Source organism: Heliangelus exortis, chromosome 18 (genome assembly GCF_036169615.1).
Source record: "Heliangelus exortis chromosome 18, bHelExo1.hap1, whole genome shotgun sequence".
In the NCBI taxonomy this organism is placed as follows: Eukaryota; Metazoa; Chordata; class Aves; order Apodiformes; family Trochilidae; genus Heliangelus; species Heliangelus exortis.
In genome coordinates this window covers 1,580,483-1,599,728 of record NC_092439.1, presented here as the reverse complement: position 1 = coordinate 1,599,728, position 19,246 = coordinate 1,580,483, and the positions used below count along the sequence as shown (strand labels likewise).

General features: G+C 65.8%; 4 protein-coding genes across 7 annotated transcripts; 2 read left to right on the top strand and 2 right to left on the bottom strand.

Annotated features, from left to right (window-relative positions):
* Positions 1-593: 593 nt before the first annotated feature.
* On the top strand, positions 594-8,377 carry SSH3 (slingshot protein phosphatase 3). Its single transcript, XM_071762411.1, is given in 15 exon segments — positions 594-911; positions 1,618-1,655; positions 1,804-1,969; positions 2,771-2,883; positions 2,954-3,025; positions 3,136-3,201; positions 3,656-3,850; positions 4,385-4,478; positions 4,560-4,688; positions 4,760-4,806; positions 5,749-5,895; positions 6,622-6,758; positions 6,761-6,821; positions 7,727-7,979; positions 8,068-8,377. Coding segments are annotated over 15 exon segments (1,998 nt in total). The 3' UTR covers positions 8,230-8,377.
* Positions 8,378-9,593: 1,216 nt separating this feature from the next.
* On the top strand, positions 9,594-19,096 carry LOC139804443 (glycine N-acyltransferase-like protein 3). Of its 3 annotated transcripts, none has more exons than XM_071761694.1 (5): positions 9,606-9,709; positions 17,041-17,148; positions 17,237-17,363; positions 17,845-17,962; positions 18,609-19,096. In XM_071761694.1, exons 1-5 carry the CDS (start codon positions 9,629-9,631, stop codon positions 19,075-19,077), a joined length of 903 nt encoding a protein of 300 aa, XP_071617795.1. In that variant the 5' UTR covers positions 9,606-9,628; the 3' UTR covers positions 19,078-19,096. The 3 variants fall into 3 exon arrangements, with proteins under 3 accessions (XP_071617794.1, XP_071617795.1, XP_071617796.1); XM_071761695.1 differs by lacking the exon at positions 9,606-9,709 and adding an exon at positions 16,032-16,177; XM_071761693.1 differs by lacking the exon at positions 17,041-17,148 and having other exon boundaries at positions 9,594-9,709.
* Positions 10,115-12,442, bottom strand: POLD4 (DNA polymerase delta 4, accessory subunit). Of its 2 annotated transcripts, none has more exons than XM_071761697.1 (4): positions 12,297-12,442; positions 11,603-11,832; positions 10,445-10,556; positions 10,115-10,313 (listed from the first exon to the last, which is right to left on the bottom strand). In XM_071761697.1, the coding sequence occupies exons 2-4, from the start codon at positions 11,826-11,828 to the stop codon at positions 10,289-10,291; spliced, it is 363 nt and encodes a 120-aa protein (XP_071617798.1). In that variant the 5' UTR covers positions 11,829-11,832; positions 12,297-12,442; the 3' UTR covers positions 10,115-10,288. The 2 variants fall into 2 exon arrangements, with proteins under 2 accessions (XP_071617798.1, XP_071617799.1); XM_071761698.1 differs by lacking the exon at positions 12,297-12,442 and adding an exon at positions 12,125-12,182 and having other exon boundaries at positions 11,603-11,979.
* On the bottom strand, positions 12,566-15,753 carry LOC139804442 (glycine N-acyltransferase-like protein 3). The gene is given in 7 exon segments (XM_071761692.1): positions 12,566-12,752; positions 12,755-12,892; positions 12,895-13,055; positions 13,138-13,258; positions 14,134-14,254; positions 14,338-14,445; positions 15,633-15,753. Coding segments are annotated over 7 exon segments (846 nt in total). The 5' UTR covers positions 15,711-15,753; the 3' UTR covers positions 12,566-12,633.
* Positions 19,097-19,246: the final 150 nt, after the last annotated feature.

Genomic DNA, 19,246 nt, shown 5'->3' with positions numbered 1-19,246 from the left:
GACCCACAGGGTGACAAAGAGGCTCTGAGAGAGGGTGGGCAACAGGGGGGGGGTCCTGGCCGGCACCTTTTTTGGGAGCTGGAGTAGTGCCAGGGTGAGGGGCTTCAGGGGGAGGGGGTCTCAGGTGCTGGGGACCCTCAGGGGGGCTCCCACCAGGTGAGGATCTTGGGGTGGGGGGGCTCTGTCTGCTGGGGAGCATCCTCGGGGGGAAATCCCACCTTTTGGTGAGCTGGGGGGGGTTTCCAAGATGCTACGGACCCTCGGAACACCCAACTTTCAGGGGTCTTGGGAGGGGATCCCGGGTGCTGGAGACCCTCGGGGGTTGGGAACCCTCGGGGGGGTCCCATTTGCTGGGGGGGGGGGGTCCTCGGGGGGGATCCCGTTTACCGGGACCGTGGTGGGGGTGGGTCCCGGGTGAGGTGGCTCCTGGGGATTCTCGGTCCATTCGGGGAGGTCGCAGTTTTGGGGTGGGGGTGTGTGTGAGGTGGTTGCCCGGGGGGGACCCCTCCCGCTCAGGCCGTGCCCGTTCCCGTGCCCATTCCCGTTCCCGTCCGGGCGGGGCACCGGCGCTTCCTGGTGCGGTGCGGCGGGGCATGGCGCTGGTCACCGTGCGGCGGGGGGGGGGGCTCGGCTGGGGACCCCCCGGTGAGTATGGGACCGGGCACCGCCACCGGGACCGATACCGGCAGCGGGACCCATACCGGCAGCGGGACCCATACCGGCACCGGACAAACTGCGTGGGGGGTGGGGGGGGGTTGGGCCGGCTCGGGATTACCAAGTGCTGCCGGGACGGGGGCGGGGGGCGGTCCCGGGGCTTCCGGAGGGGGGATAAGGGCTGTCCCGGGGGTAGCGGTTGCTCTGGGGGGTCCTGGTGGAGCGCTACGCGTGGTTCTGGGGGTTCCGGAGAGGAGGTACCGGCTGTGCCGAGGATAAGAGCGGTCCCGGGGCTCCCGGGGGGGGGTTCGCCTGTCCAGGAGGCTCCCGGAAGGGGGTTCGGCTGTCCCGAGGCGGGGGGGGTTTGGGCTTTCCCAGTGGGAGGTACCGGAGGGGGGGTACGGGCTGTCCCGGGTGTTCCCGGTGCAGGGTAGGAGCTGCCCCGTTCTGTCCCGGTGGGGGGGTTCCCGGGAGCCCCCTTGCCCCCCCGTGGGGCCCCAGTTGCCCCCTGGCTGGGAGTTGTCCCAAAGTTAAAGGTGGGGGGCGGGGGTATGAGGGGTGTTGACCCCAGTTGCTCCCACTTTCCCCAGCGTTCCCAGTACCTTCGTTGCCCCAGCGGCTCCCAGTGCCTCCCAGTGCCTCTGCTCCCCCCCTCCGGTAACCACCGGGCCTTACACAGTTGCACAGCCCCCCCCCAGCACCCGGCCGGGGGTTGGGGGCACAGGGACAGGACCCCCCCCAGCATCCCAGGGCTGATCCCCAGGGATCTCCCTCCCCAGTAGGACCCTCCTAGCCCCCTCCCCTCCCCCAAATCCCCCCCTACTTGGTAGGGGGGTGGTTGGATGACCCTACCCCAGGGTGGGATGTCCTAGGGGTCTTTGCTTGGGGTGGGGGACACATGATCCCTGCCTCGGGGTCACCCTCCCCTGGGGGTTCTGTGCCCCCCCACCCCGTGCTTTGCAGGAGGAAGATGCACCCAGACGTGGCCAACTACAGCGGCGGTGAGAAGGGGGGGGGGTGGGTGGGTGGGTGTTGGGGGGGTCACTGGGGTGTGGGGAGGGGAGGGGGTGTCACAGCTACACCCTGAGGGGCATTTCCCCCCCCCCTTACATCCTGCTCAGACCCCTCCCTGTCCATCCTCATCCCCAGGCAGAGCTTTGTCCTGGTTAAGGGGGCTGCCCTGCTGCTGCCTGCTGAGGAGGTGCTGGGGGACGACCCCTCCCCGGCTGCCCCCCCCGGGCAGCCCCCGGGGCAGCAGGAGCAGCACTTGCAGCTGATGATGCAGCTGCTGCGCCCACAGGATGGCATCCAGCTGGTAGGACACGGCCATCCCGGGATGGGGACAGGGATGGGGACAGGGACAGAGGCAGTGGGGACAGGAGGGGGGTGGGAATGGGTTGGGATGGGGACAGGCTGGGACTGGGATGGGACAGAATGGGGATGGGGACAGAAAGGGGATGGGAATGGGGTAGGGATGGGGACAGGATGGGGTGGGACAGGACAGGCTGGCATGGCATATGGATTGGGACGTGATGGGGACACGATCAGGATGGGATTTGGGAAAGGATGGGATGAGGGTGGGATGAGGACAGGTTGGGGATGGGATTGGGATGGGCCAGAATGGGGATGGGAACAGAAAGGGAATGGGAGTGGGATATGGATTGCAGTCCCCATATGGGGATGGGATGAGGGTGGGATGAGGAAAGGTTGGGATTGGGATGGGACAGAATGGGATTGGGATGGGACAGAATGGGGATGGGAACAGGAAATGTATGGGGCTGGGATATGGATGGGGATGGGAATAGGACAGGACAGAACAGGGCAAGATGGTGAGATGGGATGGAGTGGGACAGGGATGGGGATGGGGACAGGATGGGGATGAGATGGGATGGATTTTCAACAGGATTGGAATAGGATTGGGATAAGGATGGGGCTGGAATGGGATGAGGATGGGATGGGATGGGATGGGATGGGATGGGATGGGATGGACAGGGTGTGGATTGAATGGTCGGGGCTCCTGATGCTGCTCCCCAGCACTGAGGCCCCTGGGGGGCAGGTCCTGCCGTGCCCCTCCCGGGGGTGCAGAGCTCCCCCCTGACAGCCCCCCCGCTCCCAGGCGGTGCGGTTGGAGTCGGCGCGGCCGCAGCGGGTGCGGTACCTCCTGGTGGTGCGGCCCGAGGGGGCTGAGGGGGAGACAGCGCTGCTGGGAGTCGACTTCAGCCATGAGGGGTGAGCAGGGGGCAGGGAGGGGTCCCCAGGGGGGAAAACCCCCGCACCCCCTGACCTCTGCCCGCCCCAGGGCCACCCGTTGCACCCTGGGCATGGTGCTGCCCCTCTGGAGTGACACCCAGGTCTTCCTCGACGGCGATGGGTAAGGGGGAGGTGGGGCTTTGGGGTGGGGAGGGGTTTGCCAGGGTGGAACCCGTGGGGTGGGCAGGAGGGCGCCCACCCCGACCCACGGGTCTCCCTGCGGTGCCCCAGGGGGTTCAGTGTGACGTCGGGGGGACAGACCCACATCTTCAAACCCATCTCTCTCAAGACCATGTGGTGAGTGAGCCCCAGCGTGTCCACGGGAGATGGGGGTGCCCCCCACGGGCATGGGGGATGTGGGTGCCATCACGGGCATGGGGGACACGAGCTCTGCAGGGATCATGGGGGATGTGGGTGCCCCCATGGGTGCTGGAGGATCTGTGGGTGCCACCACGGGCACGGGGGACGTGGGTGCCACCACGGGCGTGGGGGACCTGGGCACCACCATGGGTAGGGGGGGAGATGGGTGCTGCGGGGCTCAAGGAGGCCGTGGGTGCCACCATGAGGACGGGGGGGTACAGGCACCGCTGTGGGCACGGGTGACACTGCCACCACCATGGCCACAGCCACGCGGGCTCAAGCGGGAGGGCTCGTTGCCATCCCACGAGCCGGGGCGGGTGGGGGGCACCCAAGGCAGGGTGCCGGTGGGGGGGGTGCCCCCGGTACGGCGGTGGCAGGTGGGGTGCTGCAGGGCGGTGCTGCAGGAGCTCCACCGCGCCTGCGAGGCGGCTGCCCGCGGCGGGCACATCCCCGGGGGGCCTGCGCTGAGCTGGACCCGAGACTACACCGCGCGGGCCCCCGGTTCCGACCAGAGCTGCCGCAACGAGTGGTTCGCCATGGCCGGGCTGGAGTCCGTGCGGCCCGCATCGCCCCCGCCCCCCTCCCGGTACGCCCCGCCCCCTGCGGGATGCAGCCAATGGGAATGGAGAGTGGGGTAGGGGGCGGGGTTCGGGGGCGGGGCTTAAATGCGTGGGGTTAATGAGTGGGCGGGGCTTAAAGGGATGGTGAGGGTTAATGGAGAGGGCGAGGTTAATCAGTTAAATAGTTAATAAATAGTTAATAGTTAAATAGTTAATAAATAATTAATAAGTGGGTGGGGCTTGAGGAAAGAGGGCGGGGCTTAAAGGAAGGGTGGGATTATGTTGATGTGGGCGTGGTTAATGGGGAAGTGGGCGGGGCTTGAACTAGTTTATTTCAATGGGCGGGGCTTAAAGGAAATAAGTGAGGTTTTCTATAGTTATAAGTGGGCGGAGTTTATTAAAAGGGGGCGGAGCTTGTTTATTTAATATTAATGAGGCGGGTGTTGCTTAGAATAAGTGGGCGGGGCTTAAAGGTGACCTGGGGAGCGGGGCAGGTGTGGTGGTGGTGGTGGTGACACCACGGGGACACCCCGGTGACACGGTGTGGACACGGGTGCCAGGCCGGGGGCACCGGAGCTGTCGGAGCAGGGGGTGCGGGTGCTGCTGCGGGACGTGATGGCCAGCGCTGACCTGGAGAGTGTCACCTCCAAAGAGGTGGGTGACACCCCGGGCGGGGGGGGGAGGTCCCGGTGGCCCGGTGGGACAGGCAGGGCCAGGGCTGTGGTGGTGTCCCAGGTGCGGGAGGAGCTGGAGCGGCGCACGGGACGCAGCCTGGCCCAGCACAAGGACTTCATCGACAACGAGATGCTGCTGGTGCTGGCCCAGATGGACCGACCCTCCCGGGTCTTCCCACACCTCTACCTGGTGGGCAGGGGGACGGGCAGGGTGGGGGGCGGGCAGGGTCGTCCCCAGCCCTCACCACTGTCACCACCCAGGGCTCGGAGTGGAACGCAGCCAACCTGGAGGAGCTGCAGCAGAACCGGTGAGCGTGGGGACGTCTGGGGTGGCAGCGTGGGGTGGCCATGGGGGCATCTGGGGTGGGATGGGGTCATCTGAGGTGGCACCGTGGGGTGGACGTGGAGATATTGGGGTGACGTGGACATGAGGACATCTGGGGTGACATGATGGGGTGGATGTGGGGACATCTGAGGTGGGATGGGATCATCGGAGGTGGCACCGTGGGGTGGCCATGGGGACATCTGGGGTGGGATGGATGTGGAGATACTGGGTTGGCATGTGGGGGTGGACATGAGGACATCTGGGGTGACATAGGGTGGACATGAGGACATCTGGGGTGGGATGGGGTCATCTGAGGTGGGGTGGACGTGGAGATATCGGGGTGACATGGTGGGGTGGACATGGGGACATCTGGGGTGGGATGGGGATGTCTGGGGTGGCACCGTGGGGTGGCCATGGGGACATCTGTGGTGGGATGGGGTCACCTGAGGTGGCACCGTGGGGTGAACGTGGAGATACTGGGGTGACGTGGTGGGGTGGACGTGAGGACATCTGGGGTGAGATGGGATCATCTGAGGTGGGGTGGACGTGGAGATATTGGGGTGGCATGGGGGGGTTGGACATGAGGACATCTGGGGTGATGTGGGGTGGACGTGGGGACATCTGGGGTGACATAGGATGGACATGAGGACATCTGGGGTGGGATGGGGTCATCTGAGGTGGCACGGTGGGGTGGCCATGGAGATATCTGGGGTGACATGGTGGGGTGAACATGGAGATATTAGGGTGACATGGTGGGGTGGACATGAGGACATCTGGGGTGACATGGTGACGTGGACATGAGGACATCTGGGTGGCGTGAGGCCACCTGGGGTGACACGGTGAGGTGCAGGGCTGTGACACCGCAGCAGGGAGGGGATGGCAGAGCCCCAGCCCCCCGTGCCAGCTGTGTCCCTTGTCACCACAGGGTCACCCACATCCTGAACGTAGCTCGGGAGATCGACAACTTCTTCCCAGCTCTCTTCACCTACATGAACGTCCGGGTGTACGACGAGGAGACAGCCCAGCTCCTGCCCCACTGGAACGACACCTTCCTCTTCCTCTCCCGTGTCCGGTGTGTGGGGACAGCCCCGGGGCATGGGGACATGGAGAGGGACATTGGGGACACAGAGGGGCTGGGAGGGTCTTGGTGATTGAGGTGCTTGGGGTTGATGCTGGGAGAATACTGGGGATACTGGGAGGTCTGGGGCATTTGGTGTCTGGGTAGGGAGTGATGTGGGGATCCAAAGGCAGGGGTGCTTGGGGACACGAGGAGCCTTGGGGACACTGGGGGAGCCTGAGGTTCCTGGGGGAATGGAGAGACATGGAGAGAATTGGGGATGAGGGGAGAATTGGGAATTTGGGGAGAACTGGGATGTGGGGAGAACTGGGGATGGTTGTGGAATTGGGATGAAAGGAGAATTGGGGGGGTGGGAAGAACTGGGGATGGTTGTGGAATTTGGGATGAGGGGAGAATTGGGGATGAAGGGAGAATTGGGAATTTGGGGAGAATTGGGATGTGGGGAGAATTGGGTGTGGGGAGAACTGGGGGTGTGGGGAGAACTGGGGATGGTTGTGGAATTTGGGATGAAAGGAGAATTGGGGATGAGGAATGAGGGGGAGTTGGGGATGAGGGGAGAATTGGGGCCATGGGAAGACCTGAGGGACACAGGGAGTCCCGGGGACACAGGAGAACCTGGGTGACACAGAGAGCCCCGGGGCAGGGTGTCCCCAGGGGGGTGGGTAGCACACCCCACGCCACCGGTGCCCCCATCGGTGTCACCCGGGTGGGTGTCCGCAGGGCGTCGGGGGGCCGGGCGCTGGTTCACTGCCGGATGGGACTGAGCCGCTCGGCAGCCACGGTGCTGGCGTACGCCATGAAGGAGTTCGGGTGGGGCCTGGACCGGGCCCTGCGCCACGTCCGGCACTGCCGCCCGGGGTCCTCCCCAACCCCGGCTTCATGCGGCAGCTCGACTTCTACCAGGGCATCCTGCGGGCAAGGTGCGGGGCAGCCACGGCCCGTGGGAGGGAGACACGGCCCGTGGGAGGGAGCCAGGGCACGGGGGTGGAGCCAGGGGACGGGGGAGGGAGACACGGCTCGGGGGAGGGAGCCACAGCACGGGGGTGGGAGCCACGGCACAGGGGAGGGAATCCAGGGCACGGGGGAGGGAGACACGACCCGTGGGAAGGAGCCAGGGCACGGGGGAGGGAGCCAGGGCACGGGGGTGGAAGACACGGCACAGGGGAGGGAGACACGGCCCGTGGGAGGGAGCCAGGGCACGGGGGTGGGAGGGGCTTAAGGCAGACACGCCCCCTTTTGGGGGGGAGGGGCGTTATGAAACCACGCCCCATGGGGTGGAGGGGAGCCCCCGACTCTCCCGTGGGATGAATGGGACCCCCGTGGGTGGCGTGGGGGGGCTTGATGTGGTCACGCCCCGCGGGGGGTAGTGGGTGGGGATTGAGGTGATGGGTGGTAGTGGGGAGTGGGCGGGGTTAGCAGTGGACACGCCCACTGAGGGAGGGTGGGTGGGGTTTGAATGGCCACACCCCCTGAATACAAGATTGGTTCGTAGTGGCCACGCCCCCGTGGGAAAATGGGTGGGGCTTATCTTGAACATGCCCATTTATGGACAATGGGCGGTGTTTGTAATGACCACACCCCCTCATTATTCGGCAATGACCACACCCTCTCCAGTGAGGTGGGAGGGGGTTGGCGTAGCCACGCCCCCTTTTGTGATTAGTGGGCGGTGCTTGTGGCCAGGCTCCTCGGGGATAGGCTGTGTCCATCATGGCCACGCCTCTTGTGCGTTTCTGGGCGGGGTTTGTCGAGGCCACGCCCTGCTGGAATAGGGCGTGGTCTCGCGGTGGTGGGCGTGGCCAAGCGCTGATTGACAGCTCTGCGGCAGCCGGCACAGCAGTTTGTGGGAGCCCAAGGCGGCCGAGCAGGTGCCCCCAGCCCCGGAGACCCCCGAGGCCGTCCCAGGGGAGCGGGGTGACCTCTCCCCGTCCCCGCAGCCCCCCGAGGAGGAGACGGGAGGGACGGGGCTGCTGGGGACCTCCCGGCGTCCCCGCATCTCCCTCTGCGCCGTCATGCGGAGCGTCAGTCAGCTGGAGACCCCCGAGCCCCCCGAGGTGCTGGGAGAGCCCCTGGACGGGGAGGTGAGACCGGGGTGGGGTGCTGAGGGGGTAGGGGGGGAGGCGGCGGCCATGGCTGACCCCTTCCTCCCTCCTTCTTCTCCCCCTGCAGGTGTTCACGGCCTGCACTGAGGGTCCTGGGGGAGCTTCCCCGGAGTCCCGGCCCTCCTCCCGTCCCCGCCGTGTGGTGCGCCAGGCCAGCCTGGATGGAGGCTTCCCCCCTGCCTGTGACCCCCACCCCGATCTCCCTTCCACGCCACCCCCTGCCCCCTAACCCTGGCGAGGGGGTGGTGCTGGTTATGGGGCGCGCACACCGCACTCCGGGGGACAGCGGTGGTGGTGGCCCTGCCTCATCCCCCCCTCTCCCCGCACTCCAAACCCCGCTGCCACCCCTCACGAAAAATAAAGAGCGAGAAATGCTCCGTATGCATCAGGCTGAACCCTGGGAGGGCGATGGGTGCCGCCGCCATTTTGTGAGGCGGGCGAGCCGGGAGGCAAGGAGGGGACTACAACTCCCGGCGTCCTTTGGGGGCGCTCCGCGCATGCGTGCGGAGCTTTCTTCCTGGTTGCTATGGCAACCGGGCGCAGGCTTTACCCGGCGGGCTAGGCCGCGCCGTGGGAATGGAGTTGGGAGTGGGTTTGGGAGCCGGGTAGGCGTGTGGGCAAAGCCTGGGGTGATCAAGGATCCTGTTGGGGACGGAAAAGCCAACGCGGGGCCCCACACGGAGCCAGAAGGTCGAAGGCTGAGGAGCGAGGCCTGCGTGGGGCCTGCTGAGGCGCTTCCTCCTGGGGGAGCCATCCCAGAACTTTCCCCTCCCAGCCCAGAGAGCTACTGGGGAGTGGGCAGAGTCCTTTGGCTGCCCTGCTGGCACCGTCCCCAGGGCGGGGGGAGTTTGGCCGTGGTGTTAACAGCCACCCAGGAGCTGGATCCAGGGGGGTTTGGGCAGAGAAAGTTGGAGTCTGGAGAGACCACCCCCCCCAAGCCGCTTCCCCTCTCCTGGGTGTGACACGGGGCTTGGGGCACCCGAAATGCTCCCCCCATCCCAATCCCCTCCCTCCCAAGTGGAAAACACCCAAGGGCTGGAAGCTCCTGAAGCGTTTGGGTTTATTGAGGAAGGAAGATCAGAGAGGGGACAAATTCAGTGGGCGCTCAGCTAAATAATGAACAAACACTCCCTGCTCCTCCCTTAGGATTAAAAGCCACTCGTGGGGCTCTTCACCTTACGATCCCTCAGGACTGCTGTTCAGTGACACCTCCAGCACCCTGGGGTGGGCATGGGTCCCTTCAGCACCCCCACAGCCCTGGGGGCCCTGCCTGCCCGTCCTGGCTCACAGCACCCCAACCCCAGTCACCAAATATCCAGAGGTCCCCACCATGTGCTGACTTTAACCCAATTTTATACCTTATTTCTTTATTTAGGCCATTTTTTTCCCCATTCCTGGAACCTCCTTTTTTTTTTTTTTCTCCCTTTCTCCACCCAAAAACTTCACTTTTTCTCCACGGGTCCCTGATCTGTCTCATCCGTACCCAAATTCCATGGGTTTTTCATTCCTTCCTTTGTCACCTTGGCTTTCTGAAGGATTCCTGGTGGCTTTACCCAGGTGGCACTGCACCCACCCACCCTTATCCCCCCCTCCCCAAAACCCCGGGGTGCACCGGTGCCCCCCCTGACATGTGTCCTTGTCCCACAGGTGGGGACAATGACAAAGGACAAGTGCCACATCCAGGCTGTCACCAAGCAGAGGACACGCAGGTGAGTGCCCTGTCCCTCTGTCACCCATCTTTCCCCTGTGTCCCTGGGGGGTGGGACATCCAACCCATGGCAGCCCACCCCCCAAAAACCCCAAGCAGGGGGTCTCCCTGCTGAGGCCAGGGTGGGTGAGGGGGGTGAGGGTGAGGAGGGTCCTGGTGGACAGGAACACCCCTAAAAGGGGACAGGGACACCCCCCGAGCAAGGGGATCTGTGTGTGGGGGGGGGGGGGGCAGAGAACATTGTGTGGGGACACTGTGGGGTGACATTAAACTGTGTGACAGCACAACCCTCTTGGGGGGGGGTTACAGACACCCTGCCTTCCTTCCCCCCTGCCCCACAGAGGGGCTTCACCCCCAAACCCCACGTATGTGTCCCCCCCCAGACAGCACTCAGCAGCCCCCCACCTTCGCTCACACCAGCCTTTAATCCACCCTGTGCCCCCCCAAACTGCAGCACGGCTGTGGACAGGCCTGGGGGGCAGTGAGCAGGGACCCCCCCTCTTCTCCCTCCGGTTTGGGGGGGTGCAGCAGACACAGCCCCCCCCAACACTCCTCCTCCTCCTCCCTGGGGTGCAGTGGCTCAGAGGGGGTACTCGTGCCAGAGGCTGTGGGGCACAGCAGAGGAGGGGGGGGTCAGGGGGTGCCTGATGCCCCCCACCCCTGATTCTCAGTGATGGGGAGAGGGGAGGGGGTCGGTGGGTGGGTCCCGTCCTCCCCCCCCCACCCCAGCACCCACCTGTAGGTGACCTCGGGGTTGTCCTGGTGTTTCAGGAGGGCCTCACGCACCGGGCTGGGGGGGCTCAGCCCCAACGCCTGCGCCCGCTCCCACCGCTGCAGGCGGGTGATGCCTGGGGGGGGCAGGGGGCCAGGGGGGGTCAGCAGGGAGCAGGGGGGGGAGCAGGGGGTCAGGGGGGGAGCAGGAGGTCAGGGGGGAGCACGGGGCCAGGGGGGGAGCAGGGGGTCGGGGGTGGCAGGGGCTCAGGGAGGGGAGCAGGGGCTCAGGGGGTGGGGGATGAGGGGGTCTCAGGGGAGGGGGGGAGACCAGGGGGTCAGAGGGGATGGGGAAGAGCAGGGGGTCTCAGGGGGTTGGGGGAGAATGGGGGGTCTAAGGGTTGGGGGGAGAGCAGGGGGTCAGGGGGATGGGGGACAGAAGGGGGTGTCAGGGGATGGGAGACAAGGGGGTCTCAGGGGATGGGGGTAGAGCAGGGGGTTTTGGGGGATGAGGGGAGAATGGGGGGGTCTAAGGGGATTGGGGGTGAGCAGGGGGTGTCAGGGGATGGGAGATGAGGGGGACTCAGGGGATTGGGGAGAGCAGGGGGTTTTGGGGGAAGGGGGGAGAACAGGGCGTTTTAGGGGAGGGGGGAGAGCAGGGGCTTAGGGGATGGGAGATGAGGGGGTCTTAGGAGAGGAGGGGAAACCAGGGGGTCTCATGGGGTGGGGTGCTGGAGGGTGGGGGGAAGACGAGGGGGCTGTGGGGTCAGCAGGGCCAGGGGAGACCAGGTTGGGGGGGTACAGGGGGTCCCGGAGAGGGTGGGTTCTGGGGGGGGTCTGGGGGAGATCAAGGGACCTGGGGGGGGGGTGTCTGGGGGTAACGGGGTCAGGGGGAGACCAGGGGGGGATGGGGGGAGATGGAGGGGGGGGGTATGGGGTCAGCAGAGCGGGATGGGGGGGTCAGAGGGGTCTGGGGGTGACAGGGGGGTATTGGGGGATACGTGGGAGGGGGATCAGGGGGGTCTGGGATCAGAGGTGTGGGGGGCACCCGGTGTGGGGGTCCTAGAGGGGAGGACCGGGGGGGTCCGGGATTAGCGAGACCGGGGGGACCCAGTGGGAGGGATGAAGAGGGGGGTCCAGGGGATTCGGGGGGAGGTGACAGGGGGGGTCCCGGGGGTCTCACCGGTGCACGGGCCGTACTCCCAGGTCAGGTCGAAACGCCGCAGCATCTCCAGGAGCTCCTGGTCCGGGGGGTTGGGGGGGGATCCTGGGCGGGGGGGAGCGGAACCGCAGCGGTCCCGGGAGGAGCCCTTGAGCTTGGGTTTGGGTTTGTGTCTGCCCGGGGTTCGGGCCGCTCGTCCCCGCCGCCGCCGGGGGAAGGAGTCGGTGATGAGCCGGGACTGCTCCATGGGGCTGCGGGAGGAACCGGAACCGGGAACCGGGCTGGTACCGGGAACTGAGAACCCAAACCCCCCCGCTCTGCCGCCCCGCCCCCGCGCTGCCCCGGCGGAAACGGCGGGGCCGGGATGGGCGGGGGGGGCTGGCCCTGTCACCCCCCGACTGGCCCTGTCACACCCCCGGCTGTCCCTGTCACCATGGGCACTGTCGCCATGGGCACTGTCACCCCCTCCGTCTGTCCCTGTTACCCTGGGCACTGTCACCCCCCCGGTTGTTCCCATCACCCCGGGCACTGTCACCCCCCCGCCTGTCCCTGTCACCCCCCCGACTGTCCCTGTCACCATGGGCACTGTCACCCCCCCGCCTGTCCCCGTCACCCACCCACTCTCACCCCTTATCTCTCCCTGCCACCCCACCCACTGTCACCCCATATCTCTCCCTGTCACCCCGGTCACTGTCCCCCCCCAGCCCTGACTCACTCCGTGCCACTGTCACCTCTGTCCCCAGCCGTTGACACCCGGGCCACTGTCCCTGCCTGTCCCCTCCCACCCGTGGTGACACCGTCCCTGGGGAGGTGACAACGCCACCATAACCCGCAGGTGTCACCGGCACAGCTTTGCCTGTGGCCTTTCAGCTGTCCCTTGGGGGGCCCCACAGCAGGCCTGTGGGACAAGGGGACTCCTTGGGGACACCAGGGCTGTAACGCTGGGTCCCAGGTGCGAGCAAAACCCATCAGAGAGTCCCCAGCTCTGCGACTGCATTTTATTTCCTTCTCCCGGGGACTTTCCAAAGAGGTGACACCAAAACAAGATGGTGTCAGTATCCAGCTGTCCCCAGGTTGGGGTTGTGCAGGACAAAGTGACAAGTCCCGGGCAGGCGCTGGTGGCCCAGCCCCTCCTGCACCTCCTGCATGGGGTGGTTGTTGAGGAGGGTGTACCGAAACTGGGGAACCCCCGAGTTTGGGCTTTTTTAGCAGCCAAAGTCAGACAGGTCCTCATGTAGCCGTGTCTCCTGTGGGCTGGCAGGGTGTAAGCGTGGGTTCCGGTACCGAACGGGTCGGTCAGAATCCAGCTGAGGGCTGCCCCGTGGTCCCATCCTGCAGGCAGAGGTTGGGGAAGGTGCTGAGCAGCTCCCCCAGGTACTGCCGGCTCCGGGAGTTGCCCCCATAGGGCCAGGTCTGGTTCAGGAGGTCCAAATGGGTCTGGTTGAGGGAACCCACCCGGATTCCGGGGTCCAACCTGGGGGAAAAGGGGGGGGGACAGTTCTAGAGGGGGTCACCAGGACCAGGATGGGGGGGAATGGGGAGGGGGGGAGGCTCACCGGGGCTGGGGAATGGTGCTGGGGTCGGGGTGGATGTAGGTGTAGTACTCTGAGATCTCCAGCTCCAGGCCCTTGGCCCTGGCAATGGACTGGGACACCGTGGCCACCCCCTCCTGCTGGCCTGGGGACACTGCTGTCAGGGGCATCTGCACCTCCACACCCCCCCCAGTGTCCCCAAGAGCTCCCCACAACCCCGGTCTCTATCCCCAGTACCCAAACCCCACCCCCAGTGCCTCCCAGCACCCAAATTCCTGCCCCCTGTGCCCCCAGATCCATTCCCAGTGCTCCCCAGTAACCCCCAGCACCCCAATTCCTGCCCCCTGTGCCCCAGATCCATCCCCCTGCCCCAGCACCCAAATTCCTGCCCTTGCTCCCCCCCATTCCCCAAAAATCCATCTCCAGTTCTCCCCGGTATCCCCCAGCACCCAAATTCCTGCCCTCTGTGCCTCCCAGCACCCCCAAATCCATCCCCAGTGCTCCCCAGTAATCCCCAGCACCCAAATTCCTGCCCTCTGTGCCCCCCAGCACCCCAAATCCATCCCCAGTGCTCGCCAGTGCCCCCAGCACCCAAATTCCTGTCCCTTGTTCCCCCCACCCCCCAAAAATCCATCCCCAGTTCTCCCCAGTAGCCCCCAGCACCCAAATTCCTGTCTTTCTGTCCCCCAGCACCCCCAAATCCATCCCCAGTGCTCGCCAGTGCCCCCAGCACCCAAATTCCTGCCCCTTGTTCCCCCCCACCCCCCAAAAATCCATCCCCAGTTCTCCCCAGTAGCCCCAGCACCCAAATTCCTGTCCTTTCTGTCCCTCAGCACCCCCCAAATCCATCCCCAGTGCTCCCAGCACCCAAATTCCTTCCGTGTCCCCCAACACCCCCAATTCTTTGTACCAGTACCTCCCAGTGCCTCCAGTCCCTCATTCCCCATCTCTCCAGTGCCCCACACTCCCAGTACTTCCCAGTACCTCCCAGTATCCCCCCCCAGTGCCCCCCATGCCCACCGAAGATGTGGAAGGCTCTGTCCCAGTGCAGGCACCCGGGGGTCTCCAGCAGCTCCCGGTAAGCACCCAGGTCCCGGTAAAAAGCAGCCTGGGTGTTCCTGTAGCAGTCGTCCACCGGGACCTGCCGGGCACCCATGGGTGTTCTGAGCCCAGCTGGCACCTGACAGGGTGTCACCCCCACCCCGAAATGTCCCGTGTCCCCACCTCTTTCCTACACCGGGCCAGGATGGCACCGAAATTGGGCCAGGAGTCCACGGCCACCTCGAAGTCCCCCGGGTTCCCCCGGTTGATGTTCAGCACAGCCCCATAGACCTAGGGGAAAAGAGAGGGGGGGGGTTAGAGCACGGGGGGGGGGGGTAGAAGATTTGGGGGTCCCTGGACACCCCCAAATCCCAGGGCACCCCACAGGCAATGTGTCCATCGTGACCTTGAACCCCCCTGGGTGATGTTCCCCACGGCCCCATTGATCTATAGGAAAAGGGATGGGGGTGATTATAGGGGGGGTTGGAATATTTGGGGGGTCCCTGGATCCCCCCTAAGCCCTCCCAGCCCGGGGTCACCCCACAGGCTTTGTGTCCCCTGTGACTTTGAATCCCCCTGGTTCATGTCCACCCCATAGATCTGGGGACAAAGGGACAAAGGGACAAAGGGACAAAGGGGGACTTATGAAAGGGGGGGCGGAGAGAGGGGCAGATTTGGGGGGTCCGTGGACACCCCAAAATCCCAGGACATCCCACAGGCAATGTGTCCATCGTGACCTTGAACCCCCTGGGTGATGTTCCCCACGGCCCCATAGATCTATGGGGAAAGGAATGGGGTGGGGGGTGAGAATATGGGGGGGTTGGAAGATTTGGGGGTCCCTGGACCCCCCTTAAGCCCTCCCAGCCCAGGGGCACCCCACAGGCTTTGTGTCCTCTGTGACTTTGAACCCCCCCCCTGGTTCATGTTCACCCCATAGATCTGGGGACAAAGGGACAAAGGGTGGGGACAAAGGGACAAAGGAACAAAGGGTGGGGACAAAGGGGGACTTGAGAAAGCAGGGGGGGAGAGGGGCAGATTTGGGGGGGTCCATGGACACCCCCAGCAAGGTGAGAGGTGGGGGTGGCACTGGGGTCACTGTCACAGTGAGGGACAGGGGGACAGTGGGGTCCTTGTGATGACATCAGGGGAGTCTTGGTCACAGGGCAGGGGTGGCAGTGGGGTCCCTGTCACCAGCAGGGTGAGGGGAAAGGGGACAGTGGGGTCCTTGTCATTGGGTAGGGGTGACATCAGGGTCCTTGTCATGGCCCAGGGGTGACAGCGGGGTCCCTGTTGTGTCCCGGGGGTGGCAGTGGGGTCCCTGTCACAGGGCAGGGGTGACATCAGGGTCCCTGTCATGGCATCAGGGCCCCTGTCATGGCCTGGGAGTGACAGCAGGGTCCCTGTCATGGCATCAGGGTCCCTGTCATTGGGCAGGGGTGACATCAGGGTCCCGGGGGTGGCAGTGGGGTCCCTGTCACCGGCAGGGCGAGGGGCAGACTCCTCCTCAGTGTCCCCTCCAGGCGCTGGAGCTGTGCTGGGCAGGTCAGGATCAGCATTGTCCCTGCTGAGAGATCCCCCCCCCTTCAAGTGACAAAGGGGACAAGACCCCTGGAAGGGATCCTGTCCCCATCCCTGTCCCCAGAAGAGCCCCATCCCCTTCAGCACTCACCCTACAGCGGTCGGGGGTCCCCAGGTGGCAGTGGGATCAGGGTCTGGAGACCGTGGAGGTGACACCCGTGGGTCCCCGTGGCCTTGTGGCAGGCGGTGTCCCAAAGCCACCCCTGACTGTCACGGACCACCGAGTGTGCCCTGCCCGGGGGGTGGCCACGCGGGAGGGGCAGCGGCAGGGTCCATCACTCTGTCACCGGCCCTGAGGCCACCTGGGGACAAGGCACCCGGTCCCACAGCCCCACGGATCCCCGGTGTCACCTCCTGCCACCCGGCCATGCTGATCCTAAACTGTCCCGGGCAGCTGAGGAACCTGGAGGAGACCCTAAGGAGGAGCCTGCCTGCCACCCTGCCGGTGACAGGGACCCTGGGGACACCCTTGACACCCCCCCCGACCCCACATGGACCCTGGGGACACCCTTGACTCCCCCCGACCCCACATGGACCCTGGGGACACCCTTGACACCCCCCCCCACCCCGCAGGGACCCTTGAGGATACCCTTGACACCCCTCCCACCCCACAGGGACCCTGGGGACACCCCTGGCACCCCCTCCACCCCGCAGGGACCCTTGGGGACACTCCTGCCAGTAAAAGGGACCCTGGGGACCCTGGGGACACCTCTGACAACCCCCTCCCCCCCACCCTGCCGGTGACTGGGACCCTGGGGACACCCCTGACACCCCCCGACCCCACAGGGACCCTTGGGGACACCCCTGACACCCTGCCAGTGAAAGGGACCCTGGGGATCCCCCTACCCATGACAGGGACGCCCCTGCCACCCCCCTCCCCCTGCCAGTGACAGTCACCATGGGGACCCCTCTGTCCCCTCTCCCCTGTCCTGCTGGTGCTGGGGACCTTGGGGACCCCTGTCCCCTCCCTCCCCTCCATGTTGAAGTCTTCAGGGTCCCCTGCGTGTCCCCCTCCTCACCCTGCTGGTGACAGAGACCATGAGGACCCCTCTGTCCCCTCTTGGGGACCTTGGGGACCTCCCCTCTATGTTGAGATCTTCAGGGTCCCCTGCATGTCCCCACCCCCCCCTTCTGGTGACAGAGACCCCCGAGTGGCCCCACACCATGTCCTGTCCCCCCCTCCTTGACACCCAGGACACAGCCATGTCCTGTGGGGACACCGAGGGACCCGTGACATCCCCAACCCTCATCACCCCCCTCCCTGCCACCTGTCCCCCCCCCCCCTCAGGGCTGACTCTGTCCCCACAGGTCCTGGGGGCTGTGATGACAGTGGCCCGGGGCAACCCCGCGGGCCACCAGGTCCTGGTGGACACCTGGCCCCATTTCGGGGTCGTCCTCACCCGCCCCTGCCCGGAGGTGCTGCCAGGGGGACCCCCCCAACCCCCCCCAACGTGTGGCTGAGGGGATGGTGACATTCACACCTTGTCACCTCCCCTCCCTGAAGGACAACGGGGACCCTGGGGACTTCTACAGCAACCAACTGTCCGTCTACTACCGGGACGAGGGGGCCTGGAGGGGGCTGCTTGGGGACACCGAGGCTGTGACATGGACACGGGCCATGCAGATCCAGGGTGAGGGGGGCAGGGGACAGGGGGGGGGGACAGCGGGGTCACTGCCACCGGGAGCAGGAGGTGGAGGTGGCGCTGGGGTCTGTGTCACAGCAAGGGGCAGGGGAGGTGACAGCAGGGTCCCTGTCACCATCAGGGTGAGGGGCAGGAGTGGCATCGGGGTCCCTTTCATGGCACAGGGGTGGCAGTGGGGTCCTTGCCATGGTATGGGGGTCCCTGTCACAGGGCAGGGGTGACAGTGAGGTCCTTGTCACTGAAGGACAGGGGGAGTCAGTAGGTGACATTGGGATCCTCACCACAGCAAGGGACAGGGGGTCACACCAGTGTCCCTGTCACAGCACAGGGCAGGGTGACACTGATGTCCCCAAAACAGAGGTGGCAGGAGGGGTCCGTATCATCACACAAGGTTTTGGGGGGGGGGAGGTCTCCAGGCACCCCCCCTTGTCCCTTCCCCCTGTGTCCCCCTGACCCAGGTGCTCCCCAGGGATGCAGGAGGGGACACTGGAGGCCGTGCAGGAGGTGACAAGTGCCAGGGGGCTGCGGTTGGAGATCTTCCGGTACCGGGCACTGCTGTGCCCAGGGCTCCCCCGGCCCCGCGGGCAGTGAGTGCAGGGGGTGACACGGGGGTGACACGGGGGGGGGGGACAAGAGAGTGCAGGGGGTGACACGGGGGTGACACGGGGGGGGGGGACAAGGGACACCGGGGGGAGGGTCCCTGTTACATCCCTGGGTCGCAGTCACAGTCCTGGGTGGCATTAAGGGTCCCCATCACATCTCTGGGTGGCACAGAGAGGGTCCCAGTCACATCCCCGGGTGGCACAAAGGGTCCTGAGCACTTCCCCGGGTGGCAAAAGTCCCAAATGACATCCCTGGATGGCACAGGGGTCCTGAGCACATCCCTAGGGGACACGGAGGGGTCCCAGAGCACATCCCCAGGAGCCAGGGGGTGTCCCCAAGCACACCTGCAGGGGACACAAAGGTCCCAAATGACTCCCTGGGTGGCACAGGGGTCCCGAGCGCATCCCCAGGGGACACGGAGGGGGGGCCCTGAGCACATCCCCAGGAGCCAGAGGTTGCAGGGGACACAAAGGTCCCAAATACCATCCCCGGGTGACACGGGAACCCCGAGCGCATCCCCAGGGGACACCGGGAGGTCCCCAGTCCCCCCAGGTGACATCCTTGTCCCCACTCCCCCCCCAAGGAATTCAGGGCAGGGGGAGGACATCCATCCCCCCCATCCCTCCCCAGGATCCCCCCAGGTTTACGCCTGTCCCCCGTGTCCCCTTCCCACGTGCCCCTCCTGGATGCCACTTGGGCTTTGGGGGGCAACCCCCGGAGCCGCCGTTTCCTGCGGAGGATGCTGAGGATCCTGCCCAGCGCCTGCCTCCTGGGACCCCGCGGCCGCCCCGTGTCCTGGACGCTCCTGGATCCCTTTTCCTGCCTCCGCCACGGTTACACCCTCCCCGCCTACCGGGGCCGGGGCCTCACGGCGCTGCCCCTCCTGGCCCTGGCCCGGGGGCTGCAGGCTCGGGGCTTCCCCGTTTATTGTTGGGCTTTACCCCAAAACACCCCCGCTCTGAGGGCCCTGGGAGCCGTCGGCTTCGTCGGCCAACCCGGGACCTTCTATAATTTGATCATCACCCCCCCCGGCTTGGCTGATCCCCCCCCGGAGCTCAAAGGTTGGGATAAGGTGGCTGTGAACCCTGGCTCCTACTGATGGGGCTGGGGGGGGCACGGGGAGGGGGTGTCCCACGGGATGGGGGTGTCCTAGGGGGTAGGGAGGGGGTACACACTGGGATGGGGGTGTCCTGGGGGGGTGAGGAGGGGTACACGCTGGGGTGGGGGCACCCTGGGGTATGGGGAAGGGGTACTTCATAGGATGAGGA